A 17,839-nucleotide genomic window follows, 5' to 3' on the forward strand; every position below is an offset into this window, starting at 1 on the left:
CTGACCTGCTGCGCTTTTCCAGCAACACATTTTCAGCTCTGATCTCCAGCATCTGCAGACCTCACTTTCTCCTCAATGGTAAAACAATAAAAATTGAGAATATCAAAGGCACAAATTAGATGAGAATGGAAAACTGGCAGGAGAGTGGGAGGCTGTCAGCTTGGAAGAGGTGACTAAAGTTAAGAATAATAAGGCCACGAAGGTGACTCAGATTTACAGTCACTCAAGTAGATGCACCTCGTTATCTGGTGCCACTTTCAACTCATGGCTTAAAACTACTTTCACAGAAGATGCAGGCAGATTTTATGGTCTGTGGTGAATAAATTGATCATGATCAGGATGCTAAAACTGGGGTCAGCATCTTTGGACTTATGGAAGGAGAAAAATCTCAGTTTCTTCTCTTGAATAGTATCCCGTAGCAGACACTGTATTAAATGTGAACACTTGGTGAGGATGGATTATTCAAGCCTGGCTGGGATGTGGCTGCATTTCATATACCCTGCCAATTCTCATTATCTAGATCTATAGGATTATAACTGAAATATCAAACACTGATAGCACAGTGCAACTATATGCCAATATATTTTAGTAATTTATAAAAAAAATTGATTATAATGATTCATTTTGTGAAGTATTCTAAAGAGTAGCAACAGTTCTCAACTTTAATATTTTTAACCTGTCATTATTTTGAACACCTCTATCAAATCTCCCTTTAACCTTCTGTTCTGCTGAGAACAATCCTAGTTTCTATAATGTCTCCACATAGCTGCTTGATCTCTTATCCAGAGTATAATTCCAGTAAATCACCTACAAATCCTTTACAAGATGGTGGCAACTTCTAAAATAGCTTAACACCACCACCACCACCACTTCTCTAATGCTGCTTGATTTGTTATGCTTCTTCCAGCTCCACTCTTTATCTACTAAAAATTCTACAACCATTTCTTTTCACAATTCATGACAATATTAGAAGGGCTCAGCAAATCAGTAGAAGGCTCGTTGATCGCCCCAATCCAAGGATGCATGATGGAACTTGAAACATGGTAGTGAGGCTGCAAGCCTTATTTCTTTCTGCCATTAGACAGGTTTCCTAAGTATCAGGGACCCGAGCAGCTTCCTTAAAGTGTGGGCTCGGTGGATTCACTCTTAGCTTCTGGATCAGAATTCTTCCCTCAGAACCTCTCTCAGCCAGAAAACTGTACTGCTCCCATTTGATCCTCATTCCCAACCAAACTCTCCAGGCCCCAGCAAACTAGGTCTTCAATATTTTCTATAATTTCTACTTTACGTCTATACTTACATGCCCGACATTTCTGTTGCACACTTTTAAACTTTCCTCGTCTGTTTCCAGGGAATTGCTTTTTTGAATCTCTAGGTCTCATTGGTCATTCACATTGCTGAACTTAATGGAAAATAAAAGTGGTTGAGCAGCATATTCCCAGCTTTTGTCAACAAATAGAACTTAAAGCTGATCTCATGATCTGTTGCATTTTAGAATCCCTGCCTTTCAAAAGATTGATTAACCTAAGCCCTTCCTAGGTTTTAGGAAGAATGGAACAGGTTGTACAGTTTAATTTGAAGACTTCCTGGTCAACATTCCTCCTTCAGACCTTCTATCACTTTTTCTGTTTCTACATGTTCATGAATAGTCACTGCTGCATTTCCTTTCATTAAGACAGTGAATGCATTTCAAAGATGTCTTGAAGATGTATTCTGTGCGCTAATCAATGCGCATTCTTTCTAATCAACAATTAGAATGTTTCTCAAAGTAATGTAATTGAGGTAATCCATCCATTACAATTTATGTTGGGGTAAGATAATTGAAAGATGCAGCCTTTCCTGGTCTTACTTATAAAATAAATAATCTGGTGTATATTCTTTGCGCAGTTGGCTCTTTGAAGGAATTGGGAGACAGAAGGCTGAAGAGTTACTACAACTTTCGGGCAATAGACTAGGCTCCTTCTTGATAAGGCAAAGTGAAAGCCAAAAGGGTAAGTTCATACGTGTTAAATTACAAATAATGAATATGTAATGAATTATTAAAAATTTAAAGAACTTAGCCATTTCACAATCAGCTTTGTTTCAGCATTAGTGTTTTTCACCAGTTAATACACTCAGTTGGACTCCACCCTCCGACTTGCTGTTTCATGTCTTCCAAAATTTTTTTATGAAACAAATTTTATTGTGCAATCTGCTGGATTTGAGCATAGAGATCAAACCTGACACTCCAGTACAAAGGGAATGCTGCACTGTTAGGAGGTGCTGACTTCTGGCTGAGATATTAAACTGAGATGACACCTATCCTCCCTGTCAGATGGATATAGAGCTAACCTTTGAACATTGCACAACATCAGAAGGACGATATCTTGAAATAACTGCTCAGGGGCCAGTATCCCACCACCAAGTCACTGTTTGTTTGTTTGTTTGTTTGTTCACAGTACACTGGCTATGCCCAGCCAGCTTGGAGTCAATCCCCTAAACTGAGGAGATGCTAAATTCCCTGTTTATCTTTTTTTTTCTTTTTCTTAGATCCCCGAGAGAAAGGGGGAGGACTCCCGCGTAGAGAGCCCTCCACTGGGGATTCCCCACCGCCCGGTGGCAAATGGGCACGCCAAGGCGTGTTCGAATCTAAATTCCCTGTTTATATTAGTCAGCCAAGGTTTCCTAATTGGCCCCAGTTAACCACCTCAATCAAGGATCACATAGTCAATGAGATCCACCTGGTTGCAATCACTACATATCTGCACTGTAAAGTAAATCAAAAGCCATTTTTATGTATCTGCAGACTTATTTTGATAATGTAGAGCATACTATAGATTATTTTCTATATCTAATTCCCGCATTTACATACAAATCTGTTTGGTATGGTCATTAGGAAAACCACATTTTTTTTAAGCAATGGAGATTACAAATATTAATCCTCCTCCTAGCATTACCAACAATGCTACAATATTGTTTTTATTCATTCATGGGATTTGATGGGCCAGCATTTATTGCCCATCCCTAATTGCCCTGGAGGAGATGGTGGTGAGTTGAACAGCTGCAATTTATTTTATGTTGGTTACCTACACCTAGGGGAGACATGGTGGCATGGTGGTTAGCACTGCTGCATCACAGTGGCAGGCACCCATGTTTGATTCCACCCTCGGGTGACTGTGTGTTGAGTTTGTATATTCGCCCCATGTTTCCTCAGAGTGCTCTGGTTTCCTCCCACAGTCCAAAGATGTGCACGTTAGGTGGATTGGCCATGCTAAATTGCCCATAGTGTCCAAGGATATGCAGGCTAGGTGGATTAGCCATGGGAAGTGCAGAGTGTGTTAGGGTATGGGGATGGATCTGGGTGAGATGCTGTTTGGAGGATTAGTGTGGACTTGATGAGCTGAATAGCCTGCTTCCACACTTTAGGGATTCTATTCTTTCATATACTATTAGGGAGATAATTCCAGGATTTTGACCTTGTAACTCTAAAGGAATTGTGATATATTTCCAAATCAGGATGGCCACTGGGTTTGAATGGGAACTTATAGGTGGTGGTGTTCCCATGTATCTGTTGCCCATATGTTCCAGATGGAAGTGATCATTTAATAGACTCTGCAGAAATTGAGGACCTTAATAGTCAGGCTTACTTACAATGAATGGTTACTTGATAAAGTATTAATCACTTCTTAACTTAGCCTTTAGAAGACAAGAAGAGAAAAAACACTAAAATTCTCAACAAGTGTAGAACCATCTCTCAGCATCTTTTGTCAGCAATACCTTGTCAAATGGTTTCCTCTCTTCCCTTGTTAAGAGTGCATACACCAGCTAAGAAAGAACCTAAAGTTTTACTGTCTATCTGTGCATGAATTCTTAAATCTCACCTATCATTTACAAGTGTCAATGTGCCTTTACACTTAACATAATTTAAGCAGAACTACATGCCTTGCAAATGATTTAGTGTTTGTGTGTATGTTTTTCAGGTACATATTGCCTATCTGTCAGGTGCTACAGTGATATATCCCAGAAACTAGTGAAGCACTATCGGATCTTCCGTTTGCCTAATAAATGGTATTACATCCAAGAACGTCTCACCTTCCAGTGTTTAGAAGATCTGGTCAATCATTATTGCGGTTAGTATCACAATAACCTCCATTACATCTTCCAAAATGTCTCGAGATACAATTTTGAAATTGGCTTCACTGCAAGGCAGAGGTGGGTTAGCCCAAAATTACCCATGACCATCTTTTAAATTCAGGCTAAACATTAACATCTTTTCCATTTTAATACTTTTTTTTTGGTAACTGTTATATAAAAGTCCAATGATTAAATGGCAAAATTCAAGAGTTATACTTTTTTACTTTCAAGGCATGAGCTCCACAAATCTGTGAATATTGCCAATTATTCAGGGCACATTGAGAACAGGGAGATGTTTAGATCAGTGAAAATAGAAGAGTCATAAGTGGGACTCATTCACACCAGATTGTTGACTGTCAACTTGCACAAGGCTCAAACCCTTCTCTTTCCCTGACATCTTCTGTGATATCAGAGGGTGGCCTCTTTTTGAGGATGGGAGAATGCAAAACTAGAGGGCATAGGTTAAAGATAAAAGGGGAAAGATTTAAAAAGGACCTGAGGGCTAACATTTTCATGAAGAGGTTGATGTATGTATGGAACGAGCTGCCAGAGGAAGTGGTGGAGGTGGGTACAATTGCAATGTTTAAAAGCCACTTGGATGGGTTTATGAATAGAAAGGGTTTAAAGGGATATGGGCAAAATGCTGGCAAATGGGACCAAGTTAGATTGGGATGACTAGTCGACATGGATGAGTTGGACTATAGGATCTGTCCTGTGCTGTAAATGCCTATGACTTTACAAGTCGATGAGGTAGTTCCAAGCAAGGCGCTTACCGAGATCAGGAACCTCTGTGGGTTCCGCCTTCCTTCTGCCTAACAATCTGAATGTAAGTGAATCAGAAATACCATTAAGCTTAAGGTAGAATATTGTCCCAAACACCAGAACACTGCTTGGGTAGAAAGTCATACAAGATTCATGATATAGGACAATTCATTAAAAAACTAAAAGGCAACTTCCAAATCCAAGGTGGTAGCTGATTATAATTTGCTAGCCTTGTGTTTTCTCAGTAAGTTCTCACTATGCACATGCAGTGCCCTCTAAAGGTGAGATTATCTCATATTGACCCGGGAGAGTCAGGAGCAGAAACCAAGGCTTCTCATCCACTTGGTCTACATTTAGAGAATAAGGACCTTTTGAAGCCAACTTATTTTGGGTTTGAAACATGAGTCCTGATATGAATTTTTATTGTCTGATTATTTATTAGCCTGGTCTAAGTTTGCATTAAAATTATTAATAACAGGCAGTGCAGAGCTAATGTAGCAAATCTTGCTTGTTTCAGAGGTAGCAGATGGTCTGTGCTGTTTGCTGACCCATCCTTGCCTGGCTGAGCTTGGCACTGAAACGTCTTCTGAACAGCCTGTCATCCTACGTCGCAACCAATTCAATTGGAAAAACGTGAAAAGGTAATTGGACAAAACATATCACAGAAAATTTCTTCAGCAGAAATCCACAAATCTCAGATAACCATTCAGCCAAACACTATTCCAGCAATGATCACTACATTAACTGCATTTGTTCCATTCTGAAAAAAGGTTGCCTGAAATCAAAGTGGCTGCGAGGGATGTTAAGAAACATATAAAGTTAAAAGAGAAAAAGTATAACATAGCAAAGATAAGTGGGAAAACGGAGGACTGGGAAGCTTTTAAAGAACAACAAAGGATTACTAAGAAGGAAATACGCAGAAAAAAAATGAGATACGAAGGTAAACTGGCCAAAAATATAAAGGAGGATAGTAAAAGCTTTTTTAGATATGTGAAAGGCAAAAAAATGGTTAAGACTAAAATTGGGCCCTTGAAGACAGAAACAGGGGAATATATTACGGGGAGCAAAGCAATGGCAGAAGAGTTGAATTGGTACTTCAGATCTGTGTTCACTGGGGAAGACACAAGCAATCTCCCAGAGGTAACAGTGGCTGAAGGACCTGAACTTAAGGGAATTTATATTTGCCAGGAATTGGTGTTGGAGAGACTGTTAGGTCTGAAGGCTGATAAGTTCCCGGGGCCTGATGGTCTACATCCCAGGGTACTGAAGGAGGTGGCTTGTGAAATCGTGGATGCGTTGGTGATTATTTTCCAGAGTCTGATAGATTCGGGATCAGTTCCTGCGGATTGGAGGGTGGCTAATGTGGTGCCACTTTTTAAGAAAGGTGGGAGAGAGAAAGCAGGAAATTACAGACCAGTTAGTCTGACCTCAGTGGTGGGAAAGTTGCTGGAGTCTATTATAAAGGATGAAATTATGTCACATCTGGATAGTAGTAACAGGGTAGGTCAGAGTCAGCATGGATTTATGAAGGGGAAATCATACTTGACTAATCTTCTGGAATTTTTTGAGGATGTAACTCTGAAGATGGACGAGGGAGATCCAGTAGATGTAGTGTACCTGGACCTTCAGAAAGCTTTTGATAAAGTCCCAGATAGGAGGTTAGTGAGCAAATTAGGGTGCATGGTATTGGGGGGCAAAGTACTAACTTGGATTGAAAGTTGGTTGGCTGGCAGGAAACAAAGAGTAGTGATAAATGGCTCCCTTTCGTAATGGCAGGCAGTGACAAGTGGGGTACCGCAGGGATCCGTGCTGGGACCGCAGCTTTTTACAATATATATTAATGATATAGAAGATGGTATTAGTAATAACATTAGAAAATTTGCTGATGATACTAAGCTGGGTGGCAGGGTGAAATGTGAGGAGGATGTTCGGAGATTACAGGGTGACCTGGACAGGTTAGGTAAGTGTTCAGATGCATGGTAGTTGCAGTTTAATGTGGATAAATGCATGGTTATCCACTTTGGTGGCAAGAACAAGAAGGCAGATTACTACCTAAATGGAATCAATTTAGGTAAAGGGGCAGTACAAAGAGATCTGGGTGTTCTTGTACACCAGTTAATGAAGGTAAGCATGCAGGTACAGCAGGTAGTGAAGAAGGCTAATAGCATGCTGGCCTTCATAACAAGAGGGATTGAGTATAGAAGCAGCTGTACAGGGCCCTGGTGAGACCACACCTGGAGTACTGTGTGCAGTTCTGGTCTCCAAATTTGAGGAAAGACATTCTGGCTATTGAGGGAGTGCAGCGTAGGTTCACGAGGTCAATTCCTGGAATGGCGGGATTACCTTACACTGAAAGACTGGAGCGACTGGGCTTGTATACCCTTGAGTTTAGAAGACTGAGAGGGGATTTGATTGAGACATAAGATTATTAAAGGATTGGATACTCTGGAGGCAGGAAACATGTTTCCGCTGATGGGTGAGTGCCGAACCAGAGGACACAGCTTAAAAATACGGGGTAGACCATTTAGGACAGAGATGAGGAGAAACTTCTTCACCCAGAGAGTGGTGGCTGTGTGGAATGCTCTGCCCCAGAGGGCAGTGGAGGCCCAGTCTCTGGATTCATTTAAGAAAGAGTTGGATGGAGCTCTCAAGGATAGTGGAATCAAGGGTTATGGAGATAAGGCAGGAACAGGATACTGATTAAGGATAATCATATTGAATGATGGTGCAGGCTCGAAGGGCAGAATGGCCTACTCCTGCACCTATTGTCTATTGTCTATTGTCAAATGTTGGTATTTTATCACATATATACTCCAGCACATCAGTTCTGAGCACTCAGATTTCTTCTTTCATTTGACTACAAGTTCACTGAAGAGAACATCCTCAATCCACATTTCATCAGTCTTTTTCAATTTTTTTTGTACCTGCGCATTAACTTTGATATGGATGCATTCTTGACATGAATACTTCTCTTTTCCACAGTTGCTAATCCCTCACCATTAAGAAATAGTCTGATTTGCCAAGTAGATTGTCTCACACTTCCCCACAATGAACTCCACCAGATACAGTTTTCCCCACTCATGTAATCCATCTATATGGCTTCTATGTAACTTCCAACTTCCATCAATGAAGGAAAGGAAGAACCGTAATTGAAGGCGAGCAAGTTTGATCTATTGTGCAGCTTTCTCTCTCTTCTCCCTTCATCAGTAGCAGTTTCTACAGTCATCTTGTGATGTTTAGTTTATAAATATCTTGCCACTTTTAGTGGAAATGCTTGCAGCCATTATACCCCAGCAATTTGGAATATATCCTGACCAGCATAATTTTCAATAACTTCAACTCTTCTGCCAAAATAGATTAAATCTTCTGAAGAAATACATGTTTCTTTTAGGAAACTTTTAGCCCTGTCTTGATAACCCCTTTTAGCATCTCAGTGTCACATTTTGTTTGATAATTACTCTTGTAAAGCCCCACGGTTTATTCTTACTGTATCAGGCACAAGCTGTTTCTGAATAATACAATTGAGTAATATTTGGGTTATTTGGGTTATGGACAGGAAGTAATGATTGATTTATTGGTTCCTGAAGAAGGGATTGACTCATTTTTCTTATGGTTTGATCCCCAGGGCTGAACTGTTGAGCACCAACTCAACGTCTCGAGATGAAGCCTTCGTCAGTTATGGACTGCGGCACAGTATCGCGTCCTATATGACTTTGTCACAAATCGATGATGATTCAATCAGTGACAGTAGCAAGAAGAAATGGTTCCCATCCATCAAATCCAGCATTCAGAACAGACACAGCTGCCTCCTCACAACAACACTGAGAGATCCATATGAGGATGACTTTGAATAAGGGTGTGCTCTACAGTGGCATACTTGTACTTTAGCTTGTTAATAACTATCGTGCTAATGACTCTTACTGTGCCATTGCAAATCAAACACTGGCAATCAGGGGAGAAAGCTGCTCTCCATGTCTATTCACTGATGGCTTACTCTTCCTTGCAAAATCTGTAACATATTGTCAGACTTTTTTGAGCAGTTTTATTTACCGGAATCTGGAATCCTTCTATTTGAGTGCATGCATTACTGATCACACATGATACAAGTATTTGTACTTCACCCCTCATCATACCAGCCTGAAATTATTGCTTTGTGTATATATATATATTTAAATCACACAATGGTGTACTTTTGTTTTACTTTGCATTCGTATTTGATGAGGGGTCTGTACTCAAAGGGTGGAAATGAAGTGATTACTTTGTGCTGAAATCTTTGGTCTTGCATCTTTTTTTTACTTGTGTATTTGTATTACTCATTCAGTAGTTAAAACATTCCACATTTCTGACTGCATACAGAGCCCTGGATGTTCCTCATCCAGGATGATATCATTGCAGGACTAGAAAGTTGCAGTCTGTTTGCCTAGCTGCCCTAAAATTAGATCAGGCACTCATATTATTTCCAAAGCACGATTAAAAAAAAACAAAAGAGAAAATGCTGGAAAATCTCAGCAGGTCTGGCAGCATCTGTAAGGAGAGAAAAGAGCTGACGTTTCGAGTCTGACCGACCCTTTGTCGAAGCTAAAGAAAGGGAGAAATAGGGAGGTATTTATACTAAGAATAAACCGTGGGGCTTTACAAGAGTAATTATCAAACAAAATGTGACACTGAGATGCTAAAAGGGGTTATCAAGACAGGGCTAAAAGTTTCCTAAAAGAAACATGTATTTCTTCAGAAGATTTAATCTATTTCGGCAGAAGAGTTGAAGTTATTGAAAATTATGCTGGTCAGGATATATTCCAAATTGCTGGGGTATAATGGCTGCAAGCATTTCCCTTTAATCTCTCTATGCACTGTCATTATCACCTCTTTATTGCTACCTTTGTTTCTGGAGCCATGACCCACCTTCTCTCAGCCTAGTATATATACCTCCCTATTGCTCCTTTTTTTAGCTTTGACAAAGGGGCAGTTAGACTCGAATCATCAGCTCTTTTCTCTCCTTACAGATGCTGCCAGACCTGCTGAGATTTTCCAGCATTTTCTCTTTTGGTTTCAGATTCTAGCATCCGCAGTAATTTGCTTTTATCCACGATAAAAAAAACTTCCTTTGATGGTTTGCAGATGCCAGCATTTGTTGCTCATTTCTATACCCTTGAACAGAATGCTAGGACATTTCAGTGGACAGTTCTGAGTCCACCACATCTCTGTGTCTATAGTGATCTCTAGGCCTGTGGTGAAAGGGTTAAAATTATGTCCCAATACATGTGTGAATCTAACCGGAATGGAGGTGTTGCTTAGTCCCGTGTGAATCTTATTACACACCTCCCCGTGTGAATCTTCTTATCTGTATGTAACCAGAATGGAATGTGTTTTTTAGCCTTGCTCTGCTGTTCACATGAATGTTTATATCTGGAAAAGAGTATATCAGCTGGAAAAGTCTCCAGTTCGGTGAGTCTGCTCCGGGGTTGCGTTTAACCGCCGAGCGTGGGTTGTTGGCAACCGCTCTACGAGAACTGACGGCTCCCAGTTCCGGTAACATGTAGAGTGAGTATAAGCCAGACCCGTTGTAAGTATGAGACCTGGTTGTGGCGACGCTGCGGGGAATAAAATGCTCATATTCTAGCAGACTCGCCTCTTGGTCGTTTGTTCTGTGTCAGACTACTCTCCTACGAACCTGACCTTGAGAATTTTTTAAAACAAAGCCAGACCACTAACAACAGCGGATTTCCTTCCCTGAACTACATTAATGAACCAGGTAGAGTTTTATAACAATTGATGGGAGATTCGTGGTCACTATGAGCTTTCAGTGCCAAATTTTATTCATTAAATGTAAATTCCATCAGCTGTTATTGTTGGATTTGAACCTGACTGGCATAGTGGCATTACTACCATTGCCCCAATCACTCAGATATTTTGAGTCATGGACTGGAATAGTTGAAGACAGGGGACAAGCCTACTCATGAAAGGTCTTTGCTCTAACAAAAAACAGAGCCAATTTATGGCAATGTTTATATTTTCTTTGAGGAAATGGTCTTTTAGTAATTTTAGCGTCTCTCTCAGAAACTCACCTCTGTTAGTCTCTACCTCTAAACAAGAAACAATTTACAAATGGTTACATCTGCATTGAACATTCAATCAACATCAGACAGAAGCCCATCATGTCACTGAAGTTAGACAATTGCTATTGTTTGCAGTGGTTTCAAAGGACCACTTGTCAACTAGCCAGGAAGAAGCATGGGAACTCAGAAATCAAACATAATAACAGCGAGGGAGAGTGCTCCACCCTCAAGTGTGTGGAGGACAGCATGGAAACACCACCTGCAGCCCACCAAATATCAGTTGGACTTGACAGTAAGGCATTCTGAAGCCCCAATTACAACCAAGAGGAAAATCCTAACAATAACCTCTAAATCTTTCAGAGATTTGAGTCTTAACTCACACCTTCAAGGTAAACCTGCTATTTATAAAGTCAGCATTGCCAGCATTATCCTTCAGAATGCAGTGAAGCATCATCCTCATCACCATCCCTCCAAATCCAATCGGCATCTTCAGAAATCCAGCTGCCAATGTTGGAATGTCAAAACACTTTTCAGGTCTTTATCTTTGTAGGACCCTTAAGGTTTAATCTAAAGCTACAATGTATTTTTAAATTATTAAACCTGGGTGCAAGAATGTTTATTAACCCCAAACGCTACCAGTCGTGGTGCTTATTTCTCCAGTTTTACTGAGTTCCTGCTTATCCATTGAAAATGAGTTAATAGCCAAATTCATCTCAATATATAAAATACATACTGTAACAACAATTTACATCACACTGCTCATCAAGGTACAATTGTATCTTGTATTAGTTTGTATTAAAGATGAATAATCCATAATTACACACATTTTGGAAGACTACAGGATTATATAACTCAAAAATAATTCATTTAACCTTACTCTCTTGTCCCCAACAATTCTTGTATCTTTATTCTTCCTTGTATGTGGGGTAACTGGGGTTATTTTAATGCTTCTACTGGAATGCTTCTACAGCAAATTGCAACTTAATATATATACATTTAAATTTTTCCCAGTTCTCCCTCCTAACCTTCTAACTGGCATGAGTCCTACAAGACATGCTGTTAAGAGAGTAAATGGAGCTTAACACTGGTTCTTAGTCAATGCAGCCAAACTAAAAAGAAGCAGTGCCCTCCCTTACACAATTGGACATTGTTCAGAAAAATTTGGTTCCTGCCCAGAGTGGCATGACCACAACTGGGAAGAAGGTGGAGAGTTGTGTCGGAGTGAGCTTGAAAAAAATCTATCATATTCAAAAATGCTGCATCACAACAACATGCTTGAAGCCAAATGGCAATAAAAACACAGCTAGACAGCTGTGCAGGAAGTTTGTTGCAGCTGAAAAGAAATGAGAGAGAACCATTTCCTTTGCACCATACTCATTCAGCTGCTATAGCTCTGTTGGAATATGATGGAAGCTGTCTGTGTTTGATAACGATAGGGATTCACTTGCAAATCAGGCAGGAAAAAGTCCTGAGGAAATTACTAGCCTTGAGATTTTCCCAAATTCCAGCTATAGTGACTTTCCCAAACTGAGGCCTTGTGTATCAAGCTCACAAGAGTTATTTCTTGTTCCCACATATTAAGTCATGCATAATTGCCTGTTTCCTCATAAGTTCAATATGATTATCTCTTACCAATAGTATGGCTCTTTTAAAAAGTCTGCTGTAAGATATCCTCATAAGGTTCATGCTGGTGATGTCAGCTCCACTGCGGTCTGCAGCAATAGTGATTTGAGATGATGATCCTCCAAAGTAACCAATATTTCTCTGCAGCCATTGTAAAGCAGCCATCTGATCCAACAAACCCCAGTTGCCAGTCATTGCATCAGTGTCTATAAAGCAAAAGAAACCTCTTAATCTAAATCCTTTTACTCCCATGATACAGATGTGTAATTCCAATGGAAGGTCACTTCGAATAGCAGCCTCCAATCTCTCACACTCCATAACACTCTGCTCATGCAAATTTCTACTCCTAAATCCTTATTCACATCCAGTCACACCACCCATGCAATCCCTAATCTACCTCATTCATCAAGATTGCAATTATTAAATTCTCATCATCATTTTCTCCCTATCTCCGTAACCTCCTCCACCCTTCAACATTCCTGGTCTCCTCTAAGCCTGGGTTTGTGCATCTCTGATTTTCATTATTCTACCATTACCAACCATGCCATTGGATGTCTAAGTTTTCTTCTTACTGCTCTCAACCTCTCCATCTCTCTCTCCTCCTCTAATGCTTCTCTTGTAAGCAATTCCTTTGACTAAACTGTTCATCACCTATCCCATTATTTGCTTCTTGAGACTAGTGTCACCCCTCAGCCTTTGGAACATTTTCATATTAAATGTCTTATATTCCAATACACTGATGCCTTGTGTGTTAGCAGTTTTTAACCATGTGATTGCCCTCGGATGAAGTGCACACATATGCACACAAGCAAATGCACACACTCATTCATATTCAATATTAGTTTCTGGAGGACTGTAAATTGTGGGGACTTCAGGTGAATTTTCACAAATACTTGTACCCCAAGATGAGTACCATGAGCCATTACATGTGCCATTAAGTTAGCACTGGAATAAAGAAACCTGACAGGATGAAATTTCTCCAGTTTTCAGACCACGATGACAATAATATTCACTGATGAAAAGGTACTCCACCCAGGCTCTAAAAAGAAACAAGATCACAATGAACGTACCATCACTCAGGAATCCAAATACTCCAACTCTATAGTTTACTGTCACAACCAGGATGTTTCCAATAGATGCCAGGTAGGATCCATCAATGTTTGTCTGTCTTTCTCCTTTATAATCTACAGCCGCGTTGTGGAAGAAGACCAGCACAGAATTGTTTCTAGCCTGTTATACATCAAAGTTCAGGATTAATAATATGTCTTTATATCATAGCCATAGTCTCATTTAGTCAATAGGTTAGATTAGATTACTTACTTACAGATTACTTACTTACAGTGTGGAAACAGGCCCTTCAGTCCAACAAGTCCACACCGACCCTCCGAAGAGCAACCCACCCAGACCATTTACCCTTCACCTAACACTATGGGCAATTTAGCATGGCCAATTCACCTAACCTGCACATTTTTGGACAGTGGGAGGAAACCAGAGCACCCGGAGGAAACCCACACAGACACGAGAGATTGTGCAAACTCCACGCAGACAGTTGCCCGAGGCGGGAATTGAACCCGGGTCTCTGGCGCTGTGAGGCAGCGGTGCTAACCACATGACAGGATAGGACATCTTTCATTTTTGCCCACTACATAAGCTGTGAAAAAGGAGGTTTCATAAATGCTCATAGTTCTCAGTACCTAGTGTTCTTCGTGTGAATGTCTTCTTTTATTTAGATTCAGAGAAATCCATTATCTTCCTTGTTTTTTAGGCAACTATTAGTCACTTCACATTCATTTGTGGGCAATTGTAGTCTTGCAAATGTATAAGTCGAAAATTAAAGCACTCTGTTTAGGAACCATTGTGGTTGAAAAATCCACACAGTTCTATGTCTAATATGGAAGAATTATGCTCAGAATGTGGGCATCTTAGCATTGTAAATTAATAAAATATAGCTACAAGAAGTTGTTCAAATACAGATATTGTGACTCCCAAGGAGTTTGGAAGTTTACTCAACTAAGACTGTGTAGACTTGCAGCTGAGAATATGAATATGCACTGTCAGCCTGTGTTCTTCCTCATTGACACTCTGCCCTTTGGAAACATTCTAGACAGATAAAGGGTTTGATTTTTGACCTATGATGGTGTCCTATCCTGTCATGTGGCCTTTGAATCCAATAAGCTTTCCAATTTAAAGTGTCCTCATGTCCCTGTCAAATCCTTCCAAAACATACTTTATCCTGAGGGTCATCCACAGGACAATTGTGCAAGTTACTAGGAGACTGTGTCCTACTCATTTTGTTTTCATTCGATGTACTTTTCCCAGCCTCCTTCATGCTACATGCCTATAGATGAGCAAAGGTACAGAAGTACAGAAGTAAGATTAGACCTTTGTGAGACTCTCGAAATAATCAAGCGTAGAATTGAAGGAAAGCCTGAACTGAAGATACTTTCGCTAGAATTTAATGTGTTAACTCCAGTGGGAGCAAAGCTATGCAGTTGAATAATAAAGCAGAGGAATTGGAAAGGTTTTTGCAGTTGACCATATCAAAGGCATCACAGAGATTGAAGAAGACAAGGAGAGATAATGCATCACAAAACATGACCTTAATAATTTAGTTCTTGATTAAGACCATTCCACTGTTGTGGCAGGAAATAAAATTGATTGGACAGTCTTAAGTCAGAATCTTATCAGAGTCTGAGCAACATCGGCTACAATGAGATTTGTGATGAGAAGTCCAAAGAGACCGATCTTCATGTTAGGAGTATGGTACTCCAATTTTTATATTTAAACTGAGTGATGTGGTGAGCTTCTTACCAGGTAGTGGTGAATTGCCAGTTGAAGGAGATTATTGTTTGATAAATGCCACATTAATGGCCCAACTAACTTACGCAATTAATGGTAAATAAAAACTGAAAGAACTGCAGATGCTGTAAATCAGAAACAAAAAGTTTAGCATCTGTGAAAAGAAATCAGAGTAAACATTTTGGATCCAGTGACCCTTCTTCAGAACTGATGGTAGCGAGGAATATGTCAATTTATATGCAGAAGATAGGCTGGAGGGATTGGAAGGAGTAAAAGGTAGATGGGGTTAGAATCCAAAGAAAGAGGAGACAGTTGGACAGACAAAGGAGTTGATAACCATCTGGCTGGGAGAGTGAATAGCTGTTAATGGAGACTGTTATGATTGACAATAGATAATGTGTAATGGCAGACTATGATAACAAGGCCTGGAGTGTGAAGTTAGAAACTAGGGCAAGAAGAATAACAGCACATTTTCCACTTGGGGACCCTGTCGCACTCTGGATTCAAAATCAAATTTTAGGGTCTGAGCTTTCCTAGCTCCCAACCTCACATACTAGACCTTGTTATCACATAGTCTGCCATATGTGAGGGACATCTTGGGACAGGATGGGCAGTTAATGAGATAGATTGGTAAGATATGGTGAGAAATCTCACTGTGCCTCATGGTGAGAATCCTTCCAAAAAAACTCAACATTATCCCAACAAAAAAAAAGTAAGATTCAGCCCATTGAGATGTGGAAATAATAGATATGATTTGGGAGAAAATAATACATTATGTACTTGGTGAGGAAAGAGAATTGGAAAGATGCTGTTAATTTCCAAGGGCAGAATGGTCAAGAGCAGAATTTCAGATGAACAGTTAACAAAGGTTTCATCAAAAACGATTCTCACAGATATGTGATCCTAGATTGTGGTCCTGCATGATAAAATGGAAAAAGTAACAGAATAATCATTTTAAGTCGAAGGAATTTTAAAAATTACACTTTATGTCTCCTATGAAATATTCCATTATCCTGTGATTCTCCTGCAATTGTCCAATCTCTTTGAAGTGGTCTGATAAGTCAGTAGTTACAGTAGACTGAACCAAAGCATCAAAGTATCAAAAAGGTCTTTTTGTCCCATCAACTTCTCACGGCAGCTGGAACAAATAACATGTGCTCACTTTACCAGCGATGCCCACATTTCAAAAGTGAACAAAGTGCATTGATATTTCCCCTCAGTCAACCCTGACCATCGGCATCTAAAACATCACTCTGCCACTGGCTAAAGGGTATAAGTGAACAAAGACAAGAGAACACTGATATATCCTCCTGTCCAGAGGAGAAAAGATGGTGTTTCGGTAATTTAGTATGCAAGCACAGATCATCATCCCTCCATTACACACCATAGAATACCAACAGAAAAACCCTGAGGTTTCTTGTAATATAGGTACCACAACTCACAATGCTCTTGGGAACGAATATATTTAGATAGAGACAGTCTTCATCTACAGTGGAGTAGATGGCCTTTGCATCTCCTGGCTGTAGACAGCTAGGCCTAAAACAAAAGAGATTGTGGAAGTTAAATACATGTTCAAACTCTCTGGGGCTAGTTTTAATGGTGAAAATTGGTTGACATCAAATTAGTTTTTTAATGTATGTTTACCTGGCTTTGTCTTTGCAGCAGGTTGTCAAGTATACAATTCAATTGTCTGTTGCTTAGATAAACAGCTACATTTGGTATTAATATTACTTACTTTGAGGGATTACTTTTGCAACATATTCCACATTTATTTTATCTTTTGAATGAAGTTATTCTGCCAGACATATTTCTTCATACCTATTTTTCTAATTTTTAAATAATATATGACTGGTTCAACTTTAGTCAATCTCTTTTAAAATCCACGAATTCTTCAATTAGGTCACCTCACATTACTAAATTTAAAAACATGCCCAACGTTTCTGACCTTTACCCGTTAATTTAAACATTTGATGCTTATCTCTGTAACCTCTCAAAGTCAAAACGATCAGAGCGGGGCATTATATTACTTACATATTACTGATGGCGGAGCAGGAATCAAGGTAAGTGCAAGAACTAAATACTACCCAACAGTGAAGGCCACACTCACCTGTAGAAAGTCGCATTCCATTCTCCAGTCCAATTAAAGGCTGCTGGGGCCTTGAATCGGCTTTTACCAGTAGGAGCAGCTGCATATGGGACACCTAAGAAACGGTTCACAGTCTTCGATTCCACACCCACCTGGGTCACCTGACTAGATCCAAACAAGATTCCATGACCCGGAAGGAAAATTGATGTTAACTGGGGCTGGGATTCTGATAAGGAAGGGTCTGAATTGGAAAAGAAAAACAAACAATCTATTAGAATAGATGACAAGGTGGAATGAAATGAAAAGCTTCCCGGATTGTCAAGGCCATACGCTTCATTGGCTACATTACAGTCAACTCGAGGTAGGTTTGACCCTATTTCTCATTGCAGTGGTTGTTTGC

General features: G+C 39.9%; 2 protein-coding genes across 4 annotated transcripts in view; one reads left to right on the forward strand and one right to left on the reverse strand.

Annotated features, from left to right (window-relative positions):
• LOC122548915 (src-like-adapter) overlaps nucleotides 1–9,145 on the forward strand; it is a 46,245-nt gene extending 37,100 nt beyond the window's left edge. For all 3 annotated transcript variants that reach the window (XM_043687883.1, XM_043687885.1, XM_043687884.1), the window contains 4 exons: nucleotides 1,888–1,991; nucleotides 3,960–4,109; nucleotides 5,393–5,516; nucleotides 8,501–9,145. In XM_043687883.1, coding sequence (XP_043543818.1) covers nucleotides 1,888–1,991; nucleotides 3,960–4,109; nucleotides 5,393–5,516; nucleotides 8,501–8,729 — 607 coding nt within the window. In that variant the 3' untranslated portion in view covers nucleotides 8,730–9,145. The remainder of the gene's footprint in view (nucleotides 1–1,887; nucleotides 1,992–3,959; nucleotides 4,110–5,392; nucleotides 5,517–8,500) is intronic.
• tg (thyroglobulin) overlaps nucleotides 1–17,839 on the reverse strand; it is a 354,658-nt gene that overhangs the window by 180,794 nt on the left and 156,025 nt on the right. The window contains exons 36-39 of the mRNA XM_043687541.1: nucleotides 17,461–17,680; nucleotides 16,796–16,889; nucleotides 13,625–13,784; nucleotides 12,564–12,760 (exon numbers count right to left, since the gene is read on the reverse strand). Of these exons, the coding sequence (XP_043543476.1) occupies nucleotides 12,564–12,760; nucleotides 13,625–13,784; nucleotides 16,796–16,889; nucleotides 17,461–17,680 (671 nt within the window). The remainder of the gene's footprint in view (nucleotides 1–12,563; nucleotides 12,761–13,624; nucleotides 13,785–16,795; nucleotides 16,890–17,460; nucleotides 17,681–17,839) is intronic.

This window comes from Chiloscyllium plagiosum, chromosome 4, assembly GCF_004010195.1.
Source record: "Chiloscyllium plagiosum isolate BGI_BamShark_2017 chromosome 4, ASM401019v2, whole genome shotgun sequence".
Classification (NCBI taxonomy): Eukaryota; Metazoa; Chordata; class Chondrichthyes; order Orectolobiformes; family Hemiscylliidae; genus Chiloscyllium; species Chiloscyllium plagiosum.